Genomic DNA, 25,565 nt, shown 5'->3' with positions numbered 1-25,565 from the left:
CTTCTTTCTTTGGGTCTCCCTACATCCTTCTCATGCTCCAAGTTCTACCACAACAACCTCCTTTTCCATATGACCCTTCTACAGAACGACAGCTTGATTCAAGCACCCTGGGCCCTCATAATGCTTTCTCTGCCACTATGTTGTGACACGTCCAGCCAGCCTTTTCTCACGTGGCCCGGTGTTGTGCCCTCTCCTGCAATAGCCTGAAACTTCCTTCCATGTGCTGAAATGGGAACTTTGAACAATAAAGAATGAGCATGAAAACACTTTCCTATGGCAACACTGCAAACCAACCAGCCAACTGGATGCTTTCTTACTTATGTCACTTGATCAGCTCTCTAACTGGGAACAAAAATTAAAGAATATGTCCACAGTGCTGGAAATAATGCCATTAAAGAGTACAATGTGGGTACATAATTCTGGAAATATATCAAAATTTAAATTGTACACTTTAAGTGGATTGTATGATATATAAATTATATTTCAATAGAGCTGTCAAAAAGTGAAGAGATAGTTAAGATTTTATAATATTTTTAGCTTTAACATCTAAGTCTATTGTATAATTTCTGGACATTTAGTAAATGTTTTGGGGTATATTATTTACAGAAATAGTGGGCTGCAACTGGTTTGTTCTATCATCACCTCTACCCTTCCCCCCTCAATCCCCACTACCAAATTCTTCTGTTAGACCTGGGTCCTGTCACCTGTGAATCTCCCTGCTGTGCCTATATGGAGCCTTAAACTAAATTCAGTGGTCCCTTGCTGGGGCAGCCAGTGTTTGGATGGATGGGGTATTCCAGATGTTCCAGATGTTTCTGGGTCTTTGGGTACAACATCTAAAATTGTAATTGAAGTTTCAGTTGGGGTCCTGGGTTCTTGTGTTCCCATGAGAGAAGATTTTAAGCAAGATGTAAAATGTAGCAAAAGTAATAGCAAAATTTATTAAGAGAAGTACAAATATATTCTCATCGAGTAGAGTGGGTGGTCTCAGGGAAGAGATAGTCCATGCACCTTTTGTGTCCAACCTTTCACTGGAGTTTAAGGGAAGTTTTTAGAGAACTTTTATAAATTTATCAAGACAGCATTTGGTTTATCAACCATAACTCATTATAAACACTACCACAATCCTTTTGTGACATGTTTTTACCCTCTTAGTTTTGTCTTTATCTGTTTATTTTTGTTTTGTAACAGTTTTTTACTATGTAAAAAAAAAAAACCTTTTTGTCTAGAAAATGTTCACTTACTTGTAATGTTTTTATGTCCCCTCACGTCCTACCATATTTTACCAATTGTATCCCAGCATAAACCCTAACACAATTCTTTTTTCACATATTTTTAGCCTTCTGGTTTTGCCCTTATCTGCCTGTTTTTATTTAAAAATGTTCTCCTTCTTTATAACCTTTTAACATTTTTTATCTCCCTTTTTTACCTTATTTTTAAACCTAAACTATATTTATAACAACTACATATAACTACATTTATAGCCTAACTATGTTTATAAAATGAAACAAATAAAGATCACCTGTTCATACATAGCTGTAGATATTATGTGGACTTTATTGCTGCTTGGATTTTTTTAAAAGGCCCTCTTAAGCTTTTTTTTTTTCTGGTGATACTAAGTCTTGAACTCACGGCCTCACACTTGCTACGTAGGTGCTCTACCACTTGAGCCACTCCACCATTCTTTTAAACATCATTTTCTGGGGAGCTTACATGAGTCTAAGAGTTATAGAATATTGCGTTTTAGCTAGTGCTGACTTATATAACAAAACTTTCAAACGACCTTGAACAGCAAAACTATCTTAGGATAAACCAGAAGAATGCAGAAAGGAGAGAAAATACACAAAGAACCAAAATGGTTTTTTTGTTTTGTTTTGGTTTGATTTTTTCTCTTTTAATGAGGTATTGGGTTTTGAACTTCAGGCTTCACACTTGGTAAGCAGGCGCTCGCTCTAACATTGGGGCCCTCAAAATTTTCACGTTAGATTTACCCTGTGGCTACAGTTCAGGATACAAAGGCAAATTGATGGGTAACTATTTGGTCTTTCTAGCCACAGGAGAAGGGAGGAGTAATCCCCACTGTGTGCAAGTTTTGCAAGAAAGTAGTCCAAAATGAGAGAGTAAGACTGAAAAAGCAGTCTTCCCCCTGTGGATAAGTAGTCAGGCAGGCTTACCAGAACCAGAGAAAAATAAAGTCACTTGCCCCTGAGTAGGCATCTTCTAGCTTGGCTTGCCAAAACATGTCACCAGATTCAGGTCACTGGATCTTGGGGAATGTAACGTTCTAGTCTCACCAGAGAAAGAATTCAAGGATGGACAGACAGGAGGCTTAAACAGGGGCAGGTTTATTAATTCAAACCAAAACAAAAGCAAAGCACAGTGCACTGTCCAGACTAGAGGGTGGGGAGGTTCAAAAAGGAGCCATGTGCAGGAGATCCCAAGATCTCAAACTTTGATTGGGGTCTATAGACATGGTGGTGGTCAGTTCTAGAAAACTGGTTACATGTCATTAACTTCTGGAGACTGGACTATGTGTCATCAACAGCTCCTGCATGTCTGGTAGGGGTGGATTGGCCTTGCGTGGCCGGACTGGAGCTGTCATTTTCTGTGGGCTGCAGGGGCTATGAGGCAGGAAGACCCTGAGGTATGTCACAAGCCTTCCAGTCCATTTCAGCAGTCTAGGATGTAATTTCTTATCAACATTCAAGTCATGGTTTTCAGCTATCAGGTTTCCTAACTCCCTGCCAAGCCCCTATACCAAGATTAGGTTACTGCCCATAGGGCAGCACCATAACCACAAACAGTAACAAGGAATGGTTTATTAGCAAAGAGAAAGTGAGCAGTTAAATGAGGGCTGACTACCCCGAAGTTGTCTCCCCTGGGGTTTTATTATTCAGTAGGGTGAGGTTACTAGGTGGCATAAAATTGAGGCCCCTCCCCTTGTGGCCTCTCCCCAAATGGTTTGATGACTGTGCAGTGGCTGCCTGGGTATGGGAAGTCATACACCTGTGCTTTTGAGAGGGTGGGAGCATCTTTTTTGCCCTCTTAGTACCACCAGTAGAAAGTCATACAGCAGTCATTATGTCCTCAAGGCACATGAGTGACCTTGATAGAATTTAGGGTTATTACCTTATAGCCAAGGTATGAGCCATCTGGGTGTGGGCCATCTGAGGTTTTAGGGAATAGACTCTTGTAGCCTGGGACAGTTCTTTGGTCTTGCTTACTCTACTGGCTTCATACCACAAATAGGCATCTTCAGAAAGAACACTGGGGAGAGTTAATCTCTAAGGAAGGAGAATTTTATATAAAGAGAGTCCTGGAGAGAGGCTGGGACGGCTCCTCCCAGCCTTCCTGGTTCCCGACTCTCCTCTCTATCCTCTTGAGAGTTTTACACTCACACACACACACACACACACACACACACAAATTACACACACGGAGGACTATCGGTGATACAGTAGGTTGTGCCTTGAAGAAGGACGCATGGGAACAAAACTTAGCCAGTGTCTCATTCATCAAGCCCTAAGTTGACCATGAAAGGGTGCGTTTTTGCAATTTGTCTGCAAGAGAGGGGCACCTTTTTCCAATTCGAAGAAGAGGACCATTTCACCCACAGCCACAATGCTTGACACACACTTCTCCTTTTACATTTAAAGCACAACGAACAAGAATAAATCTTGAATTGGCGTTTGTTCCCTACAGGAAAATTCCCAGAAAGCAAAGCACTCACCTACCTAAACTTGAAGGGTTGAACCATGTGTTAGATCCCAATGGAACAGGAGGTTTCCTTCAGGGCTGATATTTCATTATGGGTCAATTCTCACCCCACTTCAAAATGGAGTCCCCTCCCTGTTCTAGGAATGAAAATGGGCCTCAGAAAAGCTGTCTCCATTATCTTTCACAACAGTTTGCAGTACACAGCATTAAAACCTGTTCATGAGATGCCAGATAGCTGGTCAATTCATTAGAAATGCAGTCATTCATACAGACCTTTGGTCTCCACACAATGCCAATCACCAGTCTGACAAACTTGACCAAATGGATTCAGTATTTTTTGGTCATGAAGCCCTGGTCTGTAATAACAGGGTGGTAAGAGATAGGAAAGAAAAGAAAATGATAAAAGGGTTTTTGAAAGCAAGTAATACAATTATTATTAGATTCTTAGGCATAGCTCTGATGCTTGGATTAAAGCTGCCTTTTCTTTTTGTTAAAAAAAAAAAAGCAGAGTGGGAAGTCCTCCCAAGGAGCACAAGCCCCCACCCTGTGGCTCCAGTAAGTCAGCCCCCTCCCACCTCATCAGGGGTCAGAGCTAACTCGGGGAGACAGCTGAGAATGTGTCAGAAGAGAAGGACACGACCAAGCGGTGAAAATTAGAGTCCTCCGAGAGGAGCCTGGAATAATGCAACCAAATTCATTCACCAGGGAGTTCTTTAAGTGGCTCTCAAATGGCACCCATCACACAGGCAAGCCTCCGCGTCTTTGCAGCGAGCACAATAGGTACCAGATGAGTCACAGGCACCTTGAATTTTTAGTTTGCATCTAAATAAGCACTTTATATTTGCAAAGGGCTTTCCAGTCATTTGCAAAAAGCTCTCTCCTTCAACAACTCCACCAAGGGAGGCCATGGAACTAAGGATTTATTGAGCCCCCTGTCTGACCAAATAAAAGGTGGTGAAAAGCAGCCCTCGCAGAGCTCTGGAGCTCATTAAACCCAGGCGGGAAGTTAGAGTCAGGCCCTCCCACCCAGGCTAGCCCCATTCCTCCCCCAAGAGGCACCCTCATCACTTCTATCTGCCACCTCCTTCTCCCACTTTGGGACAGGGCTCTAGAGTGTGGAAAATCAAGCTCTGCCATGATACTAAGACCTTCAGCAGGGTGACAAGACACATCAACCCCACAGATGAAATTGAGAGGCAGAAGGTGCTTCATAGTTAACTCATTTGAGCAAAAATGTTCAGTGTTTACAGACAGTCCTACAACCTCAGCACAAGTTGGGACTAGAAACTGGGTCTTCTCACTCCTCCACCAGTCCTCTATTTCAGTGATTGGCCCCATTACTTGTGGAGGTGTGGATGGAGCACCCAGGGAAGGGCCTCCTTGGACTAAATGAGGCACAATTCTAACATCCTCAATGTCCTGGCTATCTCAATGCTGTCCCTAACGTGTATGAGGCTACAGGCAAGAACAACAATAGAAATAGCTACCGTGTGTTTAGCATGTACAATGTGTCAGGCGCTTCCAGCTTTTCACTCATTATTGCTAACCCTAGCAACAACCAAACAAGGTAGGGAAATTGTTCCTTTTTTTTTTTTTACAAATACAGATTCTGAGGTTAGACTGTGTAGGAAGTTGGCCAAGATGACACAGTTGGAAGTGCAGAGCAATAGGGTTCAGTCAACTGTTTTTCCCTTTTATTCATTTTATTATTACTATTGTCGTCATTTGGGGGGATGGGACTGAAGCTTGAACTCAGGCTTCACGCTTGCAATCAGACTCTCTATGGCTCGAGCCACACCTCCAGCCCAGTTAGTCAGCCTGTTTTTTTGTTTAGTTTTGTTTTTCTGGAATGCTGAGACTCAAGCATTCCATGCTGTACCACTAAGTTACACCCCTAGCCCTTGGTTTTTTGATTGGGTCCCTATGTACCCCACGGTGGCCTGGAAGTCACCATCCTTCTGCCTCTGCCTCCTGAGGACTGGGAATACAGGCCTGGAAGCACCTCCTCCTCCCTCAACCCCCACCCCCATGACCACTCTGCCCAGTTTCTTCTAAAGCACAGTGACCCTGAGCTGTGAGTCTCACTTCTGGCCCTAGTTCTGGAGTCACTTTGCCAGGTCAAAAGTCCAGTATCTGCACACAACTGAAAGTGACCTTGGGCAAGTCAATTAACTTTGCAGAGCCTCAATGTCCTTATCTGCTCAGTAGAGATAACCGCAACTACCTCAAACAGTTGTTAGAAGGATTAAGTGAGTTACTATTTGTAAAGAACTTCCAGCACCGAGTGTTTGTTTGATAGCTAAATACATTTTTGATAAATAAACAAATTTAATGTTCTCTCATAACCAAGAGTAAGAAAAAGACAATCATAAACTTACCGGTATGAACGCTCTCTGGTCCCTTGCCTAGCACAGTAATAATGACAATAACAATAATAATACTGTCGTTTGAATGTTAACTATGTACTAGACATTGTGCTAAAAAGACTTCACAGGGCTAATCTCATGCAGTGTTTGGTAACGCGCCTGTTGGGCAGGTGTCATTATCCCTGTGGTACAGATGAGGAAATCGAGTCAGAAAGTCCAGCAGCTGACCACACAGTCACGCAGTGAAGCTGCAGAGCTGGGGTGCGGACGACTTCCCCATCGTGCACACTGCCCGAGTTGGGGTCGTGGGAGTTACACATTCCACCCACGGGGCGGGGGGCCTGGCGCAGGGACAGAGGGACACCGGGCGGCCGCGCCGCCGGCCATCGCGTCTGCGTTCAGAGGCGGCCCCTGGCCCAGCCCGGCCCCCTGCGCGCTGGCGCAGAACTCGCCCGCGGCCGGTCATCAGCAATGGCTCCGAGAGGAAACCAGACGCTAAACAATCTGCCTGGGTGGGAATTCGGGGTCCCTGCAGGGCTCCAGGAACCAAGGGGGCGGGTTTTCCCTCCCAGCCTCCCCGCAGAGACTGGAGAGCCTCCAGGTGAGCAGTGAACTTCTCACCCCAGTTGCGGGCAGAGTTCTTGCTGCATTATGGTGCCCTCCGATGGCGGATTCTGGAACAGCCTTGAGGTCTCGGTCACCTATGGCCAACTGGGTGGGTGGGGGCTCCTTTCTTCCAGCAGTTTGATCCTGTTTTAAAAAGAGGAAACATGTACTGTGACAGTGGTAAATTGTAGGCTTGGCGCTCACTTTTTACCCATGTTGACAAGAATATTTGACAGAGATTTTCCCCGATGCAGACTTTCTCAAACTTGTCTTATCATAAGATACATTTTGCTTGCTAAAGAACACATTTCAGCTAGGGATGTAGTTCGGTGGTCGAGCGCTTGCCTATCTTGCACAAGACCATGAGTTCGATCCCTACCACTGCAAGAAAATAAGGCAAAACAAAAATACACATTTCTATGTTTGTACTTCAGAAGTACCTCATCAGAGTCTCTAGGGACATCAGAATCTGCATTTTAACAAGGCCTCCCTCACCGCAGGCAAGTAATAGGACCAAGCTAATTGGGGAACTCAGTTCTGGCCATCCACAGTGCTCTCCAAGTACAAACCCCCCAACACTCTAAATTCTCTGAAGAAGTCTTTTTGCCCTGCACTCCAGCCAGCACCTCTTGCCAAGTCCTGGTTGAGCCTTGAGAGGGTTTCTTTGTGCAGTGCAGGGCAGATGCAGGGTTGATGCAGGGTTCAGAGACTTGTGCATGCCCTGGAGCTGGAATAGGACTTTCAGAAAATATACTGGCCCAGGAGGTGGAAGAGCTGGCTCTGCAGAACCCCCTGCACTGCCCAACTTTGGATCCATCATTGGCCTCCCTCTATCTCTGATTCTTCCTTTATAAAACAGAGTCAGGGCTCCTTACCCTCACTGGCCCAGTGAATTAATGGAGCCTTCAAGGAGTTGATGAAGAGTGAGACATATATAGACAAGCACACATAGCAGGGCATCTGTGGCTCACACCTGTAATCCTAGCAATAGGATGGGGAGGATCAAGGCTAGCCCAAGCAAATAGTTTGTAAGATTCCATCTCCCAAATAACCAGACCAAAATAGGCTGGAGGTATGGCTCAAGTTGTAAAACTCCTGCCTTGCAAGGGCAAAGCCCTGAGTTCAAACTCCATCCCACCTAGAAAAGAAAAAGTATACAACTCTCAGTGGTGTTCTAGAGTCAATGATAATGGCTAGCAAAAGCTATCTGGCAAAATTTTAGGATTTTTTTTTTTTTTGAGCCATTTGTTAAATCTTTGGTGGAAGCCTGACATGGGCAACGGTGGAATTGTTTACACCACAAAAAGTGGCAAATGTTACAAATTAGGACATTTCACCTGGAGAGAGCCAGTTGTTAGCCATTTAGCAGCACACACATTGAATGAATGCACAGCATGACCAGGCTCTTTTACATCAAAGGACTTTATGTGCTGTGGGGAAAAAAAAAAAGGGAGGTCTTTGCCTAACTGCAAGTCTGGCCCAGAGGTCACTGCTTTCCTTTCCATACCTCAACTAGCTGTTTAGCTGTGACAACAGGACTCAACGTTCACCCTCTCCTCCCAGGTGCCTCAGAGTCACCACTAACAACAAGGCCCTGGTAGCCACATTTGACTTACAACCCTAGAAGATCTAGGGAAGATCTGAAGCCCGAGAGGGACAGCAGTGCTACGTGGCCTGCCCCTGTGCAAAAAAGGTGTGGGCTCAAGGGAAGACTTGTACATACCTCAGAAAGAACTGGATTGTCACAGCCTCTCTTGGAGCTGGTGGGGGGGAATCTGAATTTGACCTTATTAAGAACCCTTTGTTATACATTATGGTGCCAAAGCCAAGTCTTGAAGACTTTGTCTTCATCTCAGAACTCAGAGTTGCCTTTAAGTGCTCTTCTGGTAACATCAATGTTAAACTAGATACACATGAGGCAGGCAGCACTGTGCATAGGAGCTCGACACACTCAGAAGTAGAATCAGGGAACAATGCTCCACTCTCTCTCACCCAGAATCCGCCCTACCCTTCCTCAAGCCCAGCTTTGGGGTGTGCAGAAAGGGTTCAGGTGGCCTGTGCTCTGAATCTGGAAACTGAGAGGACAAAAATTGTTGAGCTATATCTAGACTTAGGTTTTAGATTGCTTGAGCCTGGCTGGGACTGTTCTCTTATGGGGAAGTTTAGTCAACAGCTTCTTACTATTTGCTTCATGAAAGAATCTATGGGGAATTCTGAGGTTATAAGATGATTTGAGTCATCAAGTAATTTAAATCAAACGGGGCCATCTGTCTCCAGCCAAGAGCCAAGTTCAATGATGAGTCAAGGCATATCATTGATGAGTATAGGCACAATATGAGTTCAGAGTTAGAGGGCTCTGTAAGACTGAGAGGACTGAGAAGGCTGCTGGAGAATGTGTCCTGGGATTAAAGGAGCTTCCCAGGGAGGAAGGAGGAACGATGGACTGAACAAAGTCACCAGCCTGTGACTATTCAAGAGTACTCATCACTAGACCAGTGGGAGATCAGGTCAGCAAGGTAAGTTGAGGTCATGTTGAGGAAGATTAACTTTGGCCTATGGGTGAAAGAAGAGCCCCTGACAGTGTTTTCATTTTCTATTGCTGTGAAATAAATTATCACAGTTTTAAGAGTTGTAAACTATACCGATTTTTTAATCTCACAAAATTTCTGTAAGTCAGAACACTGTGCACAGCGTATGCAGGGTGTCTGCTCAGGGCCTCAAAGTTGAAATCTAGGTGTAGACTGGATTATGTTCTTGTCTGGAACTTTGGGTCCTCCTCCAAATTCATTCAGGTTGTTGATAGGATTCAGTTCCTTGAGGTTGTGGCAATGTGGCTCTCACTTCCTTACAGGCTGTCAGCCAGGCCTCCTGTAGGCCTTTTGCCATCCCCTGCCAAATAACCCTTTACAAAACATGGCAGTTTTCTCCTTCAAGGTCAGCACAATAATTTCTCATGCTTTGGATCTCTCTGAGTTCAGAAACAGCTCAGTCACTTTTAAGGGCTCACCTGCTTAGGCGAGGCAACTCAGGATAATTTCCCTTTTGATTAACTTTGATGTCAATTGATTAGAAATCTAATCACAAGAATGATATTACATCATCTTCAGAGGTTCAGCCCACACTCAATGGGAAGAGATTATACAGAACAGAAATCCTGGAGGCCTTCTTAGAATTTTCTCTATCTCAGACAGTTTTCAGCTGAAGAGCTCCAAAAGACATTATGAGAAGGCTAGAGGCATACTCAAGTGGTACAGCGCCTGCCTAGGAAGTACAAGGTCCCAAGTTCAAACCCAAGTACCACCAAAAATGCTCCCAAAAAAACATAATGAAATTGATTTAGGGACTTGGCAGCCAAAGACCAGCCAGAAGACTACAGCCATCATAGAGAGCAGGTCATAAGAAAGGGATAGGTGGATAAATGGGAATGGTATTATAATAGATCTGCAGGATCTGTTTTCCTGACACCTGAAATGTTTCTCCCCAACTTCACTAAATGGCTGACTCTCTCTTGTACCACTCACTTCCTTGCCCACTCCATGTTGGTTTGCCCCTTTTTTACCTCTTCATTTGTTCTCTTAACATGTCACCCATCTCATTTCCCACATGGCACTCTTCAATTTAAATTAACATATTTGCTTCTTTTTGTTGTTTATCCTCTCTTCTGGACTCTTAGCTCAATGAGGACAGAGACAATGTCCACTTTGCATGTCTCCATGTATCCAGCATCAGACCTGGTGTATTGTAGGGACTCCATAAACGTCGAGACAAAAGTTAAATGAATGAATGATACGAAAGGATCAAAGGAAAGTTAAAATGCCTGAGTATTGAGTCTAGATGTGTGAAAGAAGGCAGAAAGTAGAACTATAGTAAGGGAAGTGGAGGAGCAGGGAGGATCTGTTTCAGACATGTTGAATTTCAGATGACTGTGGAATACTTGTCCAGGTAAGTCCCGCAAGCAGCTAGGAATGTGTGTGAGCAGTTGCCACAGAAAATACAACAATATCAAATAAGAGTAAAGAACTAGATCCTGACCATGTGTGATGGTTAATCTTGTCAACTTGATTAGACTGAGACAACTAGGAGTTTACTAAAGCACACCTCCTGGTCTGTCTATGAGACATCCAGAGATTATTAGATCATGAAGGCGCTAACTAATCAATGGCTTAATCCATTGATGGATTCAAAATTTGGATAGACTATTGGGAGATGGTAGAACTGTGGGAGGTGGGCCTAATTGGAGGAAGTGGGTCACTGGGAACATGTTTAAGGGTATGCTTAGCCCTGGTTCCTTCCTGTTGCTCCTCTCTGCTTCCTGGCTACCTGAAGTAAGCAGCCTTCTGCTGCCATGACATTCTGCCTTGCCACATGTGCAAAGTAATGGATCCAGCCAGTCAACCATAGAGCAAAACCTCTGAAACTGTAAGTTAAAATAAATACTTCTTTCCTTTAAGTTGTTTCTCTCAAGTATTTGTCACAGCTAAGGAAAAGGCTGACTAACACACCATGTAAAAGCAAGAAAACCAGATTGTAAAATAAGCCTCCATTGGATATTATTCTACTCTATTTTCAAAACCTCTATTACTTGGATCACTTGTCACTGTGAAGGTAGAATTTTTATTAGGATACAAGCAAGGAGTATACATCTTCCTCAGGCACAGTTCTATCACTGTCTGGGAAGCAGTGGGAGAAAATAAAGGCACACAGACTGTCACTTAGAATCTTCAGACTGAAGGTCAGCTATGCTGGGTAATCACTGAGAAGTCCTCCAGTAGCCCACTGCTCCTGTATAAACAGTTTCTTTCTCCCTTGTTCTGCTCATTCTCCCCAATGTTTTTTGTCGTTGTTGGTTTTGTTTTATGTCTGTGTGTGTGTGTGTGTGTGTGTGTGTGTGTGTGTGTGTGTGTGTGTGTGTGTTTTCAATGGTACTGGGGTTTGAGCCCAGGGCCTCACACTTGCTAGGCAGGTGATTTACCTTGAGCCACTCTGCCAGCTCTTTTGTATGGACATTTTTGAGATAGGGCTTACTGAATTCTGCCTGGACTGGCTGTGAACTTCAATCTTCCTGACCTCTGCCTCCTGAGTACCCAGGAGTACAGGAATGAAACCTTGGCACCTGGCCCAATGAGTTCTTCATCTCTCATCTCAACCTACTATTTTTACTCAAACAACAAAATTATTTTTCTCTCTCTCCAACTTAATTATTTTTCTCCTGCCATATGTAACCTCTCTAGTCATCTCTTTCAACTTTTGAACAGTTCCCCATCCTACCTCATGCCTGTCCCCTCTCTCCTTCCCTTCACAGGTATACCGCAGTGGTCATGCCAGTTCACTACCAGCATGGCACGGGGCAGAGTTCTTGTCGGCGTGTGGCCCTCATGATCACAGCCGTCTGGGTACTAGCTTTTGCTGTGTCCTGCCCTCTCCTCTTTGGCTTCAACACCACAGGTAACATTATGGGGCTTCACTGCCAGCAGTCATGAGAGTCACAGCTCACCTGAGTGATTGTAGGTGGTGCCCACCCCTGACATGTCTGAGCCTTGCTCAGTATATTCTGCAATCAAACAAGGATGCTATAGACTACAAAGCTTTGACCTTTGTTGGGTATAAGTAAAATATAAAGCAAAACCTCATCAACTATTGGCACAAGGGTAAAACTCTGTCCCAATTAACAAAAGTCTGACTCACCCCTGTTTTGAAAGAAATGTCATTGTACTCATTTGAAGAAATGTAACAGATAAAAAATGAAGCTATGTTAATAATTCAGCTAGGGTTTGCTAATAAAAAGGTAATAATTCATAACAGATTTACAATGCAAAATAATATATCATAAAAGTCCTGGAGTAGGTTATATACTTTTAACTTTTCTTCTACAAAAATCATTTCTGAAGCTGGGTGTGGTGACTCACACCTATAATTCTAGCCACTCAGGATGCAGACATGGGGAGAATAATGAGCCAAGGCCAGCCCAGGCAAAAAGTTTATAACCTCCCCATCTCAACCAATAAAAGCTGGGCATGGTGGTGTACATCTGCCCTCCCATCCATGTGAGAAGCATAAATAGGAGGATTGAGGTCCAGGGTAGTCCAGGTATAAACATGAGACTATCTAAAAAAATAATCAAAACAAAAAAATAAAGAAAGGAAGAGAGAAAGAAAAAAGGATGGAAGAAAGAAAGGGAGGAAGGAAGGGAGGGAGGGAGGGAGGAAAAGGAAGGAAGGAAAGAAGGAAAGAAGGGATCATTTCTGTTACTGATTCCCAAGTAATTACAGTATATATTTCTTATTTGCAAAACTTGCAGCTATGATAGCTGGCACATGGTGTTTCCCCTGGACGGATGGATGGACGAACTATGTGTACATCTGAGACATTTTGGATTATGAGCATATGACACCATCCAAAATTATACCTTGTATGGATCAGTGCCTCTGTATCTAGCCCATGTCCATTTTTTGGCCTCAGGAAATTCGTATGTTAAATGAAAGTTATTGACAATGTACACTGAATATTTGCAAAGAGAGAACCTAATGACTAGAATTCTAGTGTTCATCTGGATTTCTTATTTTGTCCATTTGGATTGGTTTATTCAATTCCTACTATACTCCATATTTGTGAATTTCTGGTCTAGATGTACTAGTCACACAGCATATACTTATGTATATGCAGTTATTATATGTAACAAGTACCTATAAATACAGACAAATTCTAATGTAAATAATCTTCCAAGTATTGTTTTCTGGACAATGATTAGAAGTCAAAACACATTTAGGAAGCCAGACAGAAGCTCTGGAATCAGAAAAATCCTGGTTTCAACTCTAGCTCTAGTTCTACTATTTACCAACTGTGTTTCCTTGAATAAGCTACCTAACTTTTCTGAGTTCAGTTTCCCTACTGATAAATTTGGGATAATAGAATGAAATATAAACTTGAATAAATTCAAATGTATGCATTCAATCTAGAAAGTTAGGAAGTTTTCAATATTTGTTTTTATATATGGCCCCTTACAAATAAACCCAGTAACTACCTCTGAAATTATATGTTCCATATTAGTGCTATTATATATGACATATGTATCATGCATCTTTACTTATTATTGTTCAGGGTTATAACAAATCCATGTATATTCTTATATATAATTAAGGGGATTTTTCAAAGCAAATTTGGAGTCTATATAATGTTCACCCCATTCATTAACTTTAGAATCTTAATCTACATATAAAATAACTCTGCACTACCTCCTTCATAAAGACTTTGCAATTAAATGAGGATTAAATTAGTAAAACATTTGTAGATGTGCCAAGTGCACATATCACCTTCTCAAAGTCAGCCTTCTTTTTCTGCCACATTACAGGTTAAGTAGAAAAGTTATTAACAAATATTTGCCTGATTAACCCAGAGTGTTCCTAAAATTTGATGCTGTTATCTTTGTGTTATTCTTCCCCACTTGTTACTTTGTTATTTTAACTTAATGACACTTCATACACATAAACATATGCACAAGACATCCAACAATACTGCTTTAGAGGCTGACCCTGTGACACTCTGTGTCTATGGGTTAGTCAGATAGCCACATTGCCTTCTGTAACCTTATTCCTATATGCAAATACTTTCTTAGTGGAAATTTGTAGTGTGGGGAACTCACTACCATGGCTAGACCAAGGCTCTGCTTACCTGCCGCCCACAGCACTTCCTACCAATGTTTGCTGAGTGCGGTGTAGTTACCTTACTCATTCTCAGAGGCTGGAGGGGGTGATAGTACACACTCTTACACAGATACACCCTGGGAACAGCTGAAACCATCTCCAAATCTGACAGTAGACAGAGTTCCCAGTTAACGTCAACAATGAAAGTAAAGAAGAATGATGAGTTAACTGCAATGTTGCCACCAGTGAGATCATTGTTGTTCCAGAAACAAAACTCAGGAAATTCTTTTCAAAAGGATTTTCAAATTTAGAATTGAGAAAGCAAAAAGGGTCTGTAACAGTGAAGTACTCTGGTTGCTCATTTCTCTTACTTTTAAATTTATTAACAACACTCCAGTAAGCCCTCCAATTATTCAGATATTTGTGTTAAATGCCAGGTCCGTTGTAGAGCCCAATAGATATTAGCTGCTGTAATTGTTGTCACTATTTTAGGAAAGTTTTCTGTGACTCAAAATTTCCACATCTGCTCCAGGAATATATAATCAGTGGTATTTCTATTACCAGCAATGAGGGCTGAGGTCGTCTCAGGAAGAGACAGGAAGACAGAGACCTCTACTCAGTGTTTCCAGTGGTGCTTGTCACCATCAGAGAAAGAATTCAGAGACAAATCAAAGAAATTGGGAGTGAGCTTTTATTACTAACCAAAAGCACACACTCAAGAGGTGAGTGCTGGTGTTCTCACACTCACCGGGGTCTTGGAATGCACATCTCCTGGTCAAGCTCAATGAAGGGGAAGATTATTCATGAACCAAGGCAGGAAAAAAGGGGGAATTTCTGGAATGGGCTGGGGATTTTTCCCAGAAGAGTTTTCTCCCCTCATCTGTCCTTAGAGTTTGTTTTTTTAATCTGACATGGTATCACATGCATAACCGGAACAAGCCAATTCTGTAAGGCTAATATATAGAGATGCCTTTATAATGAAGCAAAGAACAGTCAGGGGTCATCTCAGTGGACCATGCTGGTGCCCACTAGTTCTGGCAAGGTCTTGTTTGTCACTGTTTGAGTGGTCACACAGGTCCTGCTGTAAGGCATCTCTGCTGTGGCATTGCCTCCAGCTGCCATGCAGTTGCCTCTTTCCTGTGCTATCCAGCCCGCTTCAGTTCCGTGGGTGGTTATACAGACCAGATGTCCCGTCCTAGCACACAGTTCAGGAAACTGGTGAGTGAAACTCAGACAGGCAAGCCCAGTCATCCTGTGCCCCCATCTGACCTTCAGAGACTTTTTTATCTTGATGAATGTGGGTTCTTCCAGAAGCGTGCCCATCTCCAGGGAAGTTCCCAAGTTCATTTGAAAGCCCAATATGAATGACTTGTCTCAGCCATTTTTTTCTCCTGCTCCCTCTGTGAAGACTAAGGGGAAAAGGTTCTATAATACTGCCAATAATACCTGATAAGGACTGCAACACAAGAAAGAACTTTCTGGTGGAGCTCTTCTTTTAAGTACTTGAGCTGCCACATGTGGTTGTGAATTGTTAGACAACATAGAGAAAAGTTGAACTTTAGCCTCTTCCAACTTGGAGTTGCTGCTATTCTCTGAGGAAACGACACAGTGATGTGGAGTCTTGGGTCATAGAGAGTCCCAGGACTGGGGCCTGGCTGACCAGTATTGCCCCAGCTCCCAGCAGAAGCCCAGCAGTCTAGTCAAATATCACATCAACAGTCCCTAACAACAGCAGAGCATGGTGTGTCAGTGCGAGAGGCACCTAAAGATCTCTGAATGAGTAGCTCAATCCTTTCATTTCACAGATAAGAAAAATAACTAGCATTCAAATTTCTGCTAAATCAAATAGCTATTGTGTTATTAAAAAAAAAAGAATTCTAGAATGAATAAGCAATAGCTAGTGACAAGGGTTTAAGAAACCTTCAAGGGTTTCTTAAATTTAAGTTAAGAAAATCCTATCAGCTGACTTGATTTTCCCTTGGAAAAAAGAAGTGGAGGAGTGCTATTTATTTGATTTTAGCAATAGAACATTTCACCTGGCTTTTAGAACACTGCAGCCAGGGAGAACTGGGTTGCTCAATAAGTTAGAAGAATAGAAGCACACAGTTAAAAGAATAATGGCTCATCTTACAATCAGATTCATCAGCATCTCCTGTCTTTGGAATCAAGTCAAGGTCAAATCCTTCAACAAGTGTGAAGTTCATGAATTTTTCAAGTCAACCTTCTTTTGACCTTGCTATTCACATCACTATGGGACTCAAGTTCCCAAGCAAGCCCACAAAAGCCTTTTAGACCACTTAATAGAGCTATTTAGTGGGGTTTTTTCTTCTTTTTAAATTTTTTTTACTCAGCACAGAACTTTGAACATGGTAGGCCCTCCATAAAGATTTGTCCAATGAGAAAGTTGATCTTCAGCATCGCCCTTTCTTCCTTAAATGTTGACATAACCACCTCTAATCTTAGAAAAAGCGATTATTAGAGATCCCCACACCCAACCTAGCCTCTCCCCACTATCCTATAGTCAGTGAGTTTATTTATCTTTACAGGAGGGCAGAAAAGAATAGAGAGTATATGGAGGAACAAATGGGAAATTTCAGCTCCCCACGGCTGACAGCAAGATGAATCATGGGAAAGTGCCACACCTCTGGCCCCTTCTCACAGACAAAATGTGCTGAGAGTCCTCCTTATTAGAGGAGGCATTTAAGTGATGACTGCTGCTGACACAGGGCAGCTGGTTTCAGGGAGGAGGGCTCTGATCACCACCAACATGGCTCCCTGGAGATTCAGAACAACCATCAGATGCCACCCCATCCTTACCCCCAACCTCATCACCCCAGAATAGCAAAAAAAAAAAAAAGCCAATAGTGACCACTATTCAGAGCCTTATGAGCCATTTCCTTAGGGATACTGACACAGGCTTTTGGTTAGATGATACAAATTTGACCCTTCCCCAAGATAATCAGGCAATTCAGAAGTAGGCAGCAAAGATTCTTTTGGTCACAGTATTGTCATTGAAACTGAGCACATCCTTTCCTTTGGTTTTAGTTCTTAGCTGTTGCTTCCTTCCCTTCCCTGCGAATATTGTGCTAAGTCTCCAAATTTCCGTCCAAGTGATACCTGCTCCCTTACATTCAAAAAGCTCAGGGTAGGTAAATAATAAAGTAAACAATAAATGATAATATAACTATCATTTATTCTCATTAACTCTCACAACCACTATACAAGAAATATTTTATCCTTTTATGGATAACGAAGCTGAGGTTTGGCATGGTTAGGTAGCATGCAAGGCCATGGGACTATTTAATGGCAGACCTGGACCTCACACCTAGGACCCCCTGGAATCTACCTACTTTAGAAGAGCAAGAAGCAGAAGGTGCCACTGCCCCCTCCCCACTGGCTCACATCTGAGGCCACATCAGATTTTTATTTTATTTTAGTTTTTTTTACAGTACTAGGGTTTGAACTCAGGACCTTGCTCTGCTAAGCAGGTGTTCTACCACTTGATCCATGTCTCCAGGCCTTTTTGTTTTAGTTATTTTTGAGATGAGGGTCTCATGTTTAAGCCTGGGCTGGGTTGATCAGGACTGTAATTCTCCTATTTGTGCTTCCTGCCTAGCCGAGATGACAGGTGCCTATTACCACAGCCAGCTTTTTAATGGTTAGATGGGATCTTGGGAACTTTTTGCCCAGGCTGGCCTTGAGCTGCAATCTTTATGGTCTCTGCCTCTTGAGTAGCTAGGACTACAGGTGTGAACCACTGTACCCAGTTGTAGGTCTAGACTTTGAGTTGGAGAATTCCTTACTCTTTATGGAGATTAGGGCAAGTGTGCCAACAGTTGTTGACAGTGCTATGTGAGACAAATGTGCCATGTGGTAGAGGGAGTTAGAAAGTCAAAATTACAAAAAGAACATAGGTTTTGGGGTGAGGCTAGCTAAAGAAATGTATCTTTCAGGCTGCGTGGCCTTGGGCCACTTACTAAACCTTTCTGTGCTTTTGTCTGCTCATCTGAAAATAGAGACAGTCAGAGCAGCTGCTTCATTTATGTTGTCATAATGATTAGGTAAGATAATGAGTACGAAGTCTTTGGCCTGCCGCCTAGCAGATATTAGTTTGCTTCTCTCCTTCCTTTCCACACGGGGCAAGTTTCAGGCCCTGTCCTGGGCATTGGGGAAGTCTCAAACCTGCTCATAAGGAAAGCCAAGTCATAGGGACCTACTACCAAGGACGGGAGGAGCACTTTATGACATAAAGCAGGGACAAGGGCTTTTCTGAATTCACATTCTCCACTGTGATGATAATACCCTGCACTGCTCTCTTCCCATTCTGCCCTGGGCCAGTACTGGGATTTCCTGAAAAACCAAAGCCTATCTTACATTCAGCCACCACCTCCTATATCCTGAGTGCAAAGAAGACATCTCCTGTTCTTGCTGTCCCCAATCCTTTCCTGCCTCCACACCAGCAGGCCCTTTCTTGGACCCCACTCCCACCCCCACCCCAAGAGCCTCTTCTGTCCTGCTCCAGGGCCCTCCCAAAAGCCTCCCAGGCTTTACTTCTCTGTGTGACACTGGCCACATCACACATGGAAGAAGGGACCATCTGCCTCTCTAGACAGTTTGCTCCTTTAAGACAGACATGGTGTATTATGTCTCTTCATCTTTGCAGGAGTGTCTGGAATATGATCAGAGGTAAATTTTCTTTTGAAATGAGCTATAAGAAACACAAAGATGAATGAGGAACTGAAAACACAGTGTCTGAGACCACATGCCTATCCCACCCTCCACAGCATGACAAAGTGGAGGCCCACATGTCATATGGCCCCATGCTCAGGGCCTTCCACTGAAGCCCACTGGCAAACTGTGTGACCTTCTCTTACTCACAGGGGACCCCAGTGTCTGCTCCATCTCCAACCCTGATTTTGTCATCTACTCTTCAGTAGTGTCCTTCTATGTGCCCTTTGGGGTGACTGTACTCGTCTATGCCAGGATCTATGTGGTGCTGAGACAAAGGAGACGGAAACGGATCCTCACTCGACAGAACAGTCAGTGCATCAGCATCAGGCCTGGCTTCCCTCAGCAGGTAAGCACCTGGAGGGGACGGGGGAGAACAGCACCAACCCTGGGCCTCCTAGCCTTGTGTCCAGTCATCAGTGCCTGACTGTGTTTGTCCTGCCACTTAGGAAACACAGAACCAACACCTACCTTCTACTCTGCTGGCATTGTTTGTGCTTTGAAGGTAGGAAATCCAATCTTGAGGGAGCATTGAGTCTCCCTAGAACTCACCTTAGTTGGCAAGATGATAGGATGGTTTCTGGATTGTTCTACTTCCTTTAGAGTCTTTCATTTCCTTCAAATTGCCAGCAGTCCAGGTCACAAGGCTTGAAGTTTTATTTGACTTGATTTGAAGGGGGTAAGGTTTTAATGTGACAATTGTATCATGCACTCTGGTGGGCTCCCAGAACCAATTTTTTTGCCCAAACCATTTATCCCAAGAATCACTGAAGTTCACTGAAAACTTTTTTACTTCCAGATCTACCCCTGCATCAAGGCACTGACCAGCCAGTGGAAAGGGATGGGTCCTTCTAGGCTCTGAAAAGGAAGCTTATTGTCTCAGCACTGATATTACCATTGCTGGGGCTTTAGATTTTGCTTATTTTACTGCCTGACACATAGTAGCTTACCCATGATGTACTCAAGATATGAATGGATGAATACTGATCACTTGTCATCTAATAGGTGAGGAACCAAGGAAGTATCATACAGACTCTACCTTCAGGGAGCTCAGAATCTTGACAAGAAAATAAAACACACCTCAACCCCAAAAAGTCAATGAACAACTCATAACTGAGTGGGAAGTTTGGCAAATGAGAGGTGAAGACACCTAAATATGCAACTAAATATGAAGTGTGGTGGAGGTTATGAAAGGAGAAAGACCAATATGCTCAGGAAAAAGTTTAACAGGCAAAGTAAGAACTGAGTATGATCTTTAAGTCAGAATCAATTTAGGCGTCTAGATCACTCTCTGACGAGGTGAGTAAAGGCCGGATCTTCAAAGTTCTACTCAGGCTGAGTAGAACATGACTGTTTGGTCCCCATGAAATGAAATCCAAACCCCAAGTGTGACATGAGCACATTGCATTCAAAGCATTGTCATGTTACATGGTTACATATGACATGGCTAGCCCACAACTAACTGTTTCTCCTTCAATTTGCCCTAGTCTTCCTGTCTGAGGCTACACCCCATTCGGCAGTTTTCAATAAGGGCCAGATTTCCATCAGATGCCACAGGACAAATGGTAAGTCAGTCACATCTTGGATCAGAGGAAAATATTGCAAAGCCTTTTCCCAAGATGCTGGCTTGTCTGAATTCCATTCCCACCTTCAAATGGAATTTACACATATACACATATATCTCTAATATACAGCAATATCTGAGAGGCTTCCTGATTCGTCAGTGATAGTCAGAAAGCATGTGATTATTGGTCTAGATCCTGGTGACTAGAGCCAATGACTCTTGGATTTGGTGTGAAGATGCAGGCTATGAAACAGGACAAAATGAAACACACATGGGTAACCCTAAGAAAAGCAGAGAGAAGAGACTTTTAAGTGCCCTATTTGCTACTCAGTGTGGGAAAAACCAAGTCAATGTCATAGTTACCCTTGTTAAGCCTTGCCCTTCCAATTCAAGCCATCCCTGACAATCTCCAGATAGCAGAGTGCAGAATGGAGTCTGGAAGTGCTAAGTACAAGACCAGTATTCCTCTCCCTGAGTTCTACATTAGGAGTTAAACTTCAAAAACCTACAATGAGGAAGGTCTAAGTCTTGTCCAGTGTCTATATAATTAATTAACCACTTTTTACACAGGCCAGATGTAGTAATTAGAGACTCTTTCTGTAAATGATAAAAGCTAGATAGCAGCTTAAAATTGTTCATGGCAGAAGAAGGTCTCAGGAGGCTCCAAGGCCAAAGGAAAAGTGTTGACTATAAAGGAGGGATTGAAAGCCAAAAGGCTGCATTGCCAGCAGTATGGAGCACGAGGCTCTTTCCTGCCATCAGAGTAGAGATCACTGCCAGCCAGCTGTAGAGGAATCAATGTTTCCCTTGTCAATCATGAATGGAGGGATAAGGTTTGTAGAACGAGCTGAAAAATACACTCACCAGCAGGTAATTTTGGAAGAATCACCCTCCTCAGTAGTATTGAATATCTATAACTGTAAAATGGAAAAAGAGTATTCCTCCATTTCATAGGCATTCTGAGAATTTATCCTCAGACCCCCAGCTCCAGAAATAACTCATTAGAAGTTAAATATTGTCATTTTTTTAGAGGATCAAGAGGTGCCAGCTTAATCATAAATATGATCTTCGTTATAAAATTATCAAAACATAATGTTTATATTAATTATTAGAAAATCACATCAAAATGAGAGCCAATTTTTTTCAAAATATATTCTTCTAGAATCCCTAAGAATACCTCTGCAGAGCACAGTTTTTAAAACAGTAGATATCTTGAGGATGGCATGCACAGTGGTTCTGAGTGTGCATCATGTGTTGGCACTGTGGCTTGAAGATGGGGATCCCTTGAACTAAGGAGAGAGAAGCGAGGGGTTTGGTAGCTGGCACTGTCTGACTTAGGTAGACAAGGCATGTATGCAAGCTAGCCAGGTAGCTTATGGGCTCAGTGAGAAGTCAGAGAACAGCCCCACATGCTGCTCAGGTCTCAGGAATAAGCTAATTAGATGACCTAGGACACTGGACACTGAGTGTCACCAGTGGGAGATAAATTCTGAAGTTTTCTTACTTCTTGAGTTCCAGTTCAAAGTGTCAGGTATGAACCTCTAACATCCTGGCTTTGGTTTATGTCCTGGGGCTCCAGCTGCCTTGGGGGACAGGAGGAAGGAAAGATGTGAATAGCTGGCTTTCATGGTTTCAAAAGTGGAAATTGGAGAATTGTGCATCATTCAAGATTGACACAAGTACATTGTCCTTCAAACATGGAAAGAAGTTCAAATGTTGGACGTACACATATCCACACTTTCCCAGTCAAGTTCCAGAAAAATTCACATTCCATTTTCTACTTTTAGAAACTCATTTTTGCCAGGTTTTTTTTTTTTCCTGTTTTACAAATGAGACTCAGAGACATTAAAGTAACTTGCTGAAGAATTATGTCCGCTAGGTAGGAAAGTTGAGATGAAAATCCTGGGGTTTCTTTTTCAACTTTCTACTATAAAAAATAGAAAAGTAGAAAGACAAAGATAACAAGGCCTTTAGTTTCCATTAGTTAGCTTCAGTACTTATCAACTTATCAATCTTATTCTATCTACACATCTACCTACCTTCACAGATGCATCACAGGACTTTAAGAAGTAAATTCCAGATATATTATTTCAACTGAAAATATTTCTGCAAGATCCGCTAAAGGATACAGAATCTTTTAAAAAACACATAATCCTGATGCCACATCAAACTAAAAATTAATAATTCTTTAATATTAACTAAATATCCAGTTGATGTTCAGATTTCCTCAATTGACTTATGAATTGTTTATGATTGGTTTGCTTGAATCAAAATTCAAATAAGGCCCACACTTTACAACTGGTCAGTGTTGTTGAAATGTATTTGTTAAAGAAATGGAATCATTTGCCTTATAGAATTTCCTACACTCCAGATTTTCTGCCTAAATGGCAGTGATGTCACTTACCATGTTCTTGTCTATAGACAGACCATTCTAACTCATTCTACCTGGACTACCAGCCTGTGCTGTCTCCTCAAGGGACTGTTGTGATTACTGAATGTTCTATAGCTATAGGTGCTTGTGAGTTACAAATCAGGAGCAGATTTTGATTCCCATAACTTTCCATGATGTCACCAGTCTTTCAAACGCTCCCTCTGTAGGTTTCACACACACACGCTCTCCTCTTCCGTCTTTGCCTGTCCTTTCCCTTTCAGGAACATGCAGAAGATTAACTATATCCCCCAAAATGTCAGGACCCTCTCTTGTCACACCTGCAGCCCCTCTCTCCTGGCCGGGCACACATGGAGCTAAAACGCTACTACAGCATCTGTCAAGATACTGCTTTGAGGCAGCCAAACTTCCAAGAAGGAGAAGGAGAGCTGAAAAGGGAGGAGAGGAGTAGGGACTCTCTGAGCCCTGCCATGGCACCCAAGCTCAGCTTAGAGGTTCGAAAACTCAGCAATGGCAGGTTATCAACATCCCTGAAGCTGGGGCCCTTGCAACCTCGGGGAGTGCCACTTCGGGAGAAGAAGGCAACCCAGATGGTGGCCATTGTGCTTGGTAAGTCTGAGTTGGAATGAGTTGGGTTGGTTAGATTAGGTTGAGTTAGGTTAAATTAGTTGGAGCTGATGGTGGGTGCTAGAGTAGCCACATATGTGAGAAATTGGACAATAATTTGACTACAACACTTATAAAATATTTACAGTATAACTGAAAAGGGTTTGTGCATAAATATTAACACTAGTGGAAACTCAAAAGACTAGATGAAATTGGTGAGGCTGAACAAGCTATCTAGGTGAACTATATTTTTCATTCTATCATATAGAATTATGTATAAGTCAATTAATGATTCCTTAAAAGTATCTGGTGCATATTGGAAATTTAATATAAACACTACTGTCTAGGTATAATTACAGCTAGATTATTTTAAATACAGAGAGAAAAAGCTGAACGGAAATTCATCAAGACCTAAGAAGTGATTGTTTTTGAGTGGTGGATCTTCCTCTCTCTACTTTTCAGTTTACCAAATTTCTCATTATGTACACAACAAAGGCTAACTTCTATAGTAGAAAAATATAATCTTTACCTAAGGAAAGAAATTAAAAGCCCAGAACAATGGCCCACACCAGTAATCCCAGCTACTCTAGAGGCCGAGATCAGGAGGATAGTTAAAGGCCAGCCCAAGCAAAAAGTTTGTGAAACTCGATCTTAAGCAACACAACTGGGTGTGGTGGTTCACATCTGTCATCACAGTGAGGCTAGCCCAGGCCAAAACCCCAGGGGAAAAAAATGTGAGACCCTCCCCCATTTGAGAAATAACTAAAGCACAAAAGGCTGGGGCATGGCTCAAGTGGGAAGCACCTGTCTAAGTAAGTGTGAAGCCCTGATTTTAAACTCTAGTACCACCCTCCCCCAAATTAAAAATTGATAAGTCACAGGAACCATAGAGCATTAATGAAGGCAGTTCATCCTGTTCAGTATGACTAAAAACCCCCAACATTCTTACGTATCAGGGACTTCACCATTACCCCTGCCTGTCATCTCTTCAGCAGCAGGAACTGTGTCACTCACGTCTTTAAGGTCTTCCTCTCTATCAGAGTTAGGAGCATGTCTTTTGTAGACACTAAATAAATATCTGAATTGAATTGAGAAGGAGAAAAAACTGGTAAAGAAATATCTAAAGACCAGACTAGACAATTGCCCTTTGTTAGACGTGAGGTGAATCAAAGACATTAGCAAGCAGTTTCTTATCTAAGAAAAAAATGTGATTAATTACACCTGCTTCCCAGGGTTGTTGTAAAAAGCAAATGGTATGTAAGACCTCCAGCATAGTGGCTGGCATACAGTAGGCGACTGTCAGTCATTTTCATGTTGTAATGAAAGATACCAGCAAGCTCCTTACCCAGTTTCCCCCTTCCTTTGCAATCCAGGGGCCTTCATTGTCTGCTGGCTGCCCTTCTTCTTGACTCATGTTCTTAATACCCACTGCCAAGCATGCCATGTGTCCCCAGAGCTTTACAGAGCTACCACATGGCTGGGCTACGTCAACAGCGCCCTCAACCCGGTGATCTATACCACCTTCAATATGGAGTTCCGAAAAGCCTTCCTCAAGATCCTGTCTTGCTAAAGGAAGAGAGGAGGCAGCAGCCCCTAGACCCACCTCTAGCCTCCAGGCTATTGGGCCCCTGGCCAGGGCCTGCTGAGAAAGACTGCACTGTCCTCTGTCATGTGGGACAAAGAAGGTTCCTGGAGCGGGACAGTCCTGCATGGCAGGGGTAACCAACTGCTTCCTCCAGAACAGAATGTTCTCCCTCCCCAGCTAACATCTGACTTCATTCTGATAATCTTCACATGGCTGAGGGCCCCTAGGTGATAAGCAATAACTCAGAAAGAAGCCGCTAAACCATGACTGTATGCACACACAGAATTGGCATTGGAGGCACGATTCATTGCAGTGCAGGAAAAATGAACAGATCTCATCATTCTCAGCTTGCCAGGGGTCCTTG

At 42.8% G+C, this 25,565-nt stretch overlaps 1 protein-coding gene across 1 annotated transcript in view; it reads left to right on the top strand.

The window, feature by feature from the left end:
* The window catches only part of Drd3 (dopamine receptor D3), a 48,220-nt gene extending 22,954 nt beyond the window's left edge, over positions 1-25,266 (top strand). The window contains exons 4-8 of the mRNA XM_074072380.1: positions 11,992-12,134; positions 19,210-19,406; positions 20,545-20,622; positions 23,337-23,619; positions 24,990-25,266. Of these exons, the coding sequence (XP_073928481.1) occupies positions 11,992-12,134; positions 19,210-19,406; positions 20,545-20,622; positions 23,337-23,619; positions 24,990-25,186 (898 nt within the window). The 3' untranslated portion in view covers positions 25,187-25,266. The remainder of the gene's footprint in view (positions 1-11,991; positions 12,135-19,209; positions 19,407-20,544; positions 20,623-23,336; positions 23,620-24,989) is intronic.
* Positions 25,267-25,565: the final 299 nt, after the last annotated feature.

Source organism: Castor canadensis, chromosome 5 (genome assembly GCF_047511655.1).
Source record: "Castor canadensis chromosome 5, mCasCan1.hap1v2, whole genome shotgun sequence".
Taxonomy (NCBI): Eukaryota; Metazoa; Chordata; class Mammalia; order Rodentia; family Castoridae; genus Castor; species Castor canadensis.
This window is presented reverse-complemented; position numbering and strand designations above follow the sequence as displayed.